This window comes from Drosophila arizonae, chromosome 3 (genome assembly GCF_054131065.1).
Source record: "Drosophila arizonae isolate 15081-1271.41 chromosome 3, UAZ_ARI_1.0, whole genome shotgun sequence".
Lineage (NCBI taxonomy): Eukaryota > Metazoa > Arthropoda > Insecta > Diptera > Drosophilidae > Drosophila > Drosophila arizonae.
Genome location: NC_142923.1, coordinates 19,085,919 through 19,092,384, shown reverse-complemented (window position 1 = coordinate 19,092,384; position 6,466 = coordinate 19,085,919). Strand labels below are relative to the sequence as shown.

Genomic DNA, 6,466 nt, shown 5'->3' with positions numbered 1-6,466 from the left:
AAAAAACACATCTTTTTTAATAGACATTTTTATTGTATAATACAAAAATAGATTTATATGGAAATTTTAAATTATATATGCGAATAAAATAAAAAACAATTTCCAATTTTTTTTTATTTATTTATTTATTTATTTATTTATTTTTTTTTTTTGTTGCTTCATTTATTTTTTTTTTAATTTACACACTTTAAAATTTAGTCGACCCGATATTTTATGTTTTCATGTTTTCTTTCTGTGTTCTTATTTTTTTTTTTTTTTTTTTTTTTTTATTTATTTATTTATTTTATTTTATTTTTTTTTTTTTTGGAGGTAGGAGAAAAAACATTATTTTTATTTAAAATATATTTTATGCATTATTATTATTATATTAGCCGTTGCATGGCATTTGCAAGAAATATCATCTCGTCTCCTATATTGAGACTGGGCGTGGTTAAACTTAGCCTTAACCTTCATGAATGAAAAAATAAATATCAGCTCGTATTTAAGTTGAATCGAATGAATGTAAAAAGACATATAAATATTTTTAAATTTTAAATATAAAAGAAACTATTTAATGATATTATAACCCAAATACCTGTGAGCCTAATAACGAAATTCGCTATGTCTATGTCTATGCATTCCACTGGAAAATGCGCCTAATTTACACTTTGCACTTGTGGCCTTAAATAGTTTAACTAAAATCGCGACACGTTTGTCATTTCAAAATGTGTATAGGAATTTTTTCACTGGAATTTATATGCAACTAATTTCCATGGCCTAAAGCATCTATACGTGAAGTGCTACGGCAAAGCAAAAGCAAAAGACAACGACAACAGCAATGAGGGCAAAGAAAATGCCAGCAACTTTTCATGCAGCGAAGGCGGGCCAGAAACACAAACAGAAAACCAAGTAAGAACAACAACAACAATAACAAGGGCAACAACAACAACAACAAAACTTCAACTGACAAGACAACAAGGACAAGGCTAACAACAGGCAGCAGAGGTATGAAGCAGTAGAAACTACTGCAGAGAGCCAGCTGCTGGCATGGAGACGAAGAGAGGAGGAGGAGGAGGGAGGGGCAACTGCTGCCATGTTAGGAGCACGCAGCGAGACGGTTACAGCATGGCAAACAAGATGAGAATGACTTGCAAGCACTGGGCGGTAAGGGGAGGAGTAGGTCGACGAGGCGGGGTAGCGGACGCTGGAAGGACTAGAAACCGGGTCTAGTCTAGCAATGGCAAAGTTCTACAACTAATCCTGACTGATGTTGCGACAATATATAGAAAAGCACAACATATGCTACTGCCGTTTCGCAGCTACGCTTTGCTGCCTCCCAGCGCACACACACACTCTCTCCTGCCCTTTCTCACACTTTTCCTTCGTTCCGTCTTCTTCCCCCTCACTCTCACACACACACACACAGTTTGGCTGCTGTTTGGCCATTTGTGCCAAAGATTTATGCCTTGACGCACAAAGTTGCATTTCAAATAGATTTCAACTAACGAAAAATAAAAACAACTGCAACAAAATAGTCGAACAATAAAATAAGATATAAATAATAAAATAACAATAAATAAATAAGTATATAATTTATTTGAGTTTTTCATTATTTATCATTTTATGTCGATTGCAAGACAAACTGAAGCTAACTTCTAATGATGCTCTATTAACAATTTTATTATACGAGTATGTATAAAGTAATTGAAAATGGAAGCAAATATAATATAGTGGGGCTACTTTATAACACTTTCATTGTTTAAAAGTATATACATATATTATAGAGCATAAATAAAATAAAATAAACAATAAAATAATATAAAACAGAAATTAACGATTAACATTTAATTGTTAGAAAAAATAATTGAAAAAAACCTTTAAACTAAATTTAAATTAATTTAAATTTTTTATGTAAGAATGTAAGATAAAATAATAATAAAATAATATAAGAAAATAAATTTACAATAAATTTAAAAATTAGTAGAAAAATTTAAAAGTTCTCTTATACTTAAAAAAAAAAAAAAAAAAAATCTAAAAACTCGAAAATTGCTTTTAAAAAAGCTTCAAAATATTTTGTAGGAAAAAGTCAAATGTTCGCCAAATTCAGTTTAATTTTGAAAATTTTTATGATTATATGTTATTGTTAATATTCAGTTATTAGGTGATTAAATTACTTAGCACATAGAGACAAAGCTTGAATGTAAAAGTACTACAAACAATTAATAGGTAATAAAAAAAAAAAAAAATAAAAAAAAAACGAGTTTGAGCTGCTACTATTAAAATTAATTATTTATTAGAACTATTTGTTCAAATTCATAAAATGCAGCTTAAATTTGATTAAACCTTTAATTTCCTTGGGAGGCATATAACTCTTACATAATATTGACATACATATAAATTCATATAAATATAAATGTCGACTTTTCGCATTCTATTCACTAATTAACCAAAAAGTCGCATGTTTTTGCCGCAGCTATTAAGAAATGCTAATGCCAGGTGGTAAATGCGTTTGTGGTAAAGGTGTTAAGTGCTTACAGCTTGCTGCTTAGCACAGCAAGTGCCACACCCGCCTGCTGTGCGCAAATGCTGCGGCACCATGTGGACGTAAAAGTGTCTGTGAGTCTTTGTGTGTGCGTGTGTGTGTGTCACACAGCATATTGTTGTTGGAAAAGGCAGCACCGCAAAATTCAATCAATATAATTGCAACACTTTAGCTAAGAACTTTACCAAAAAGCTAGCAACAAGACACACAGACAAGCACACACACACGCACACACACATATACATATGTAACTATGACATAGTACGTAAACAATGTAAAACTCAAAAAAGATGTCCCATGGTGCTTCGATATGGGTGAAACAAGCGAAGAGAGCGAAAGATAGACAGAGAGCGTGAGAGCATGACAGCGTGAGAGCGTGAGAGCGGGAGAGTAAGAGCCACTGTGTTTATGCTTAGAAGTTTATGCATTTAATTAAGCCTCTAAAAACTTACGTGGGCCTGGGGCAACGACAATAACAACAATGTTGATCGGTGGGGCATGGAAACGACTGGTGCGGGGGGCGCGGGCGTAAGAGAAGGCGCACCTTGTGATACCCGACACATACATACATAGTAGTTTGTCATTGCCTGCGAGTGGCCGTGGCACACACTTCTGTAGTTTCACTAAAATGAATTTTTTTGCAAACTCAAGTTTTTTGTTTCGATTTTTTGACTTACAAAAAGTTTTTGCCGTCGTAGCTGCGACTTTCTTTCGACTCCGTTCAATCATTTCTTGGTGAGAAAAACTCAGTCAAAATATGAATTTTTCAGGCCCTATAAATAGGTGAAGAGCAACCGAGTATAGGACATTGAATTAGGGTAAAAGTAGAGCCAGCTGCTTAGCTAGTTGCAGTAGTCAATCAATCTTAAAATGAAATATTGATGCACATCTATATCTATCTCTGCTAAAATTTAATATAGTACTATTTAAAATATTGCAGACGAGCAGCAATTGTCTTAATACTCCAATCATTTCTACTTTGACTAAATGCAAGAGCGCTTGAGCAACACTTTGCATGTATATACACATGTATGCATGCATATATACAAGCGAGCAAGCATGTTTGTGCTCTGCAATTAAAGTTGCGCTCAATTCGACTTCCACTTTTTCGAAAGCTTTTGTTCTGCCATTAGAAATGCGCTCAATTCAACTTCCACTTTTTCGATCAAGCTGTACTTCTAGCAGTGGATTCTGTTAAATATTGTTTTCTCTTTTGCTCATTACTATTTTTTCATTTAGTGAGATTTTTTCTTATTCCTTTTACTTTAACCGGGCAGCAGACTTGAGTGGATTATTACTATTATGCATAAACATCGATCGTTACAGCAACGCTCAACAGCATCTTTCAGCATTGCACTCAACTGTTGTGTCATAATCCCATTTGCGCTGGGCTCCTGTGTGGACTCTATTCTCCTGCGGCTATCGCTTGCAATCAACTCATTGCTCCTGTGCACTGCAAGGGATGCTCATTTACGTATGTATGTGTGCGAAGGTATTTAGATTACTTAACATAAACTATATTTACTCTTATATTTCCGTCTTTATGTATGTCAAATTGTATTATATTAAAGCTGATAATTCGTGTATTGTATGCATATTGATCGGCATTAGCATCGCTAATATGAATTTTTATTGAACTAGCTTACCGAAACATTTTGTAAATATATGACCGACTTTTATACATATACATATGTATATATATACATTGACAATAGTCACATCAGGGTACATCCGCTCTTACGGGTATTTTTCTGCTTATTTTGCGCTTTTGGCTGTTGGCGTCCCCTTACTTCCCCAATATTAGTCGGTTCCTCTTCTTCAGATTCGTCTTCGTCATCATCTTCGTAATCATCGTCGTCTTCTCTATCGCTACGTCCATCTGATTGTAGATCACACAGGTCCACCTGCTGTCCTCTTTCATATGTCAGCGTAACCTGGTTAGAATCATCGGCATCTTGAATTTCACTGATCATCAACGTTTGGCTTAAGTCCATAATGTTGGAAGTGCTATCTGCCTCATATTGGGACTCAGGCTTAGCCTGACGGAAGGTTTTACGCCTTGGTGTCGGCAGTTCGGGCACTGAACATGTCGGATCTGGTGAGCTAGACGACTTCTCCACGGAGAGTCTATCTATAATTTGAGGAGTCTCTTGCTGATTATCGTCTGATAGGGACGAGTCGCATTTTTTCCTCTTTTCGTTCAGCCGTGTCTTCTTCTTCTCGCAGCGCATGCGCTTCGAGGGCGATGCACCATCAGGACCCGGATCATCTCTATAAGCGAATGGATGTGTGTTTGAGAAAGGTACCGGCCCCATTTAGCGCCTTCCATTACTTACGCTTTTCTCTTTGTAGCCAACTTGGGACTCTTGCGCGTATAGAGCGCACGCCTCTGCGTCACAGGACGCGACTTCATGGCGATAAGTAGTTTTTTCTTACTCATGCTCGGGGGTGAAGCTTTCTTGGGAGTGCCGCCGCGATAGCCTCTGTATGATGTAAGGGTAAGATATTTAACATCTGGTGTATAACAATTGCTTCACTGAATTACACTGTCCTACATTTTCAAGCTGTTCTTTAACTTTTTCGATGATTTTGGTGTTTTGACTGATCGCCTTGCTCTTGTCGATTTTGGTGTCTTATTTATGGCCATGGACGTGGCCTTACTCTTGGGAGTGTGGATTGGCCTACGGCCCACAATGTCTGTGTAATTGCGACTTCGTAGTTTGATTGGGCAATTGGAACCGCAATTGAGGTGCTCCTGCAGCTCCTTCAGCTCCTGCAGATCCTGCAGCTCCTTCAGCTCCTCTAGCTCCTTCAGCTCCTGCTCGAGCGGTGGCTCATCTAAACTAGGCGTCGGTAGCTCAGAAGTCCCGGCCTGTGAACTGCATTGATCCACCGTCTTGTTAGCCGTCAGTTGAGCTATTTGGGCAGCTGTTGCTGCTGCTGCTGCGACCACGGCTTGCAGGAAACTTTCTGATTCGCTTAAAGATGCCATGAGAATCGAAGTTTTCTGCGGTTAAAAAACTATTAAAGGCACGTATTATAAAAAAAAAAAATTAAAAAAAAAAGAAAACTAATGATAAGTTTAGGAGATTATATACAAAATTTTGCTATATTCAAACTTGTTTTGTCGATGACCTATTGTCGAAGTTTGACGCAAAGACTCTAAGCGCCGAGATATGTAAAATAGTAGAAATCCCCACCTACTGAGATTATTGAGAAATAACAAATCAAATGCGTAAAGTGTGAAGAGCATGAGCATGAGAGAGTTCAGCTCTTGCGCTCATGAGCACACTAATCTAAACTTTCACTCATCGGCTGTGCATCAGCTCAATTGTTAGAATAGTTCCACAACTTAGCTTCCACCTCGCTTCGCTCTAGTCGGTTAGTCATCTTACTTTGTTGATGGAAATTTCCTATGCTCATATTATTTGCTCGTAATAAACGTCGTACATATCTGCAAAAACAAAATACAATAATTAAACACAGGACTTAGATTACGCGTAGACTATATCTTCACCATCAGTTTACGATCCCCTTGCTGAGCGCATTTTTGTGGACTCTAAGTGAATTCAGGCCCACACTACCTGCACTGTTTACACCACATTCACGCTCAATAGCAACTAAACCAATCACATTACACGCTCTCTCCTACGAATGTTTATTCGTATGAGTGTGTGTGTGAGTATGTATGTTTGAATGTGTGCTTACGAGGCCCATGCTCAATTAAAAAGAGACGGGTCATTGCATTTGAGTTATACCCCCTAAATGTAATGTAATATCTCTTTAAAGTCAACTCAAACCAAGCCAAAATAAATAAATAAAATAATTACTGATGATTACAGCTCATATTACCCAGATAGGAGAAGACAGAGGCACTTCGCTCAACCCTTGCAGCAACCATCGAGCAAAATAACCGCTGTGAAAACTTTGCCAGCTGTATTACAT

General features: G+C 36.9%; 1 protein-coding gene across 1 annotated transcript; it reads right to left on the bottom strand.

Annotated features, from left to right (window-relative positions):
- Positions 1–4,099: 4,099 nt before the first annotated feature.
- On the bottom strand, positions 4,100–5,690 carry LOC108609492 (uncharacterized). Its single transcript, XM_018001213.2, has 3 exons — positions 5,077–5,690; positions 4,858–5,004; positions 4,100–4,792 (listed from the first exon to the last, which is right to left on the bottom strand). The coding sequence occupies exons 1-3, from the start codon at positions 5,511–5,513 to the stop codon at positions 4,237–4,239; spliced, it is 1,140 nt and encodes a 379-aa protein (XP_017856702.2). The 5' UTR covers positions 5,514–5,690; the 3' UTR covers positions 4,100–4,236.
- Positions 5,691–6,466: the final 776 nt, after the last annotated feature.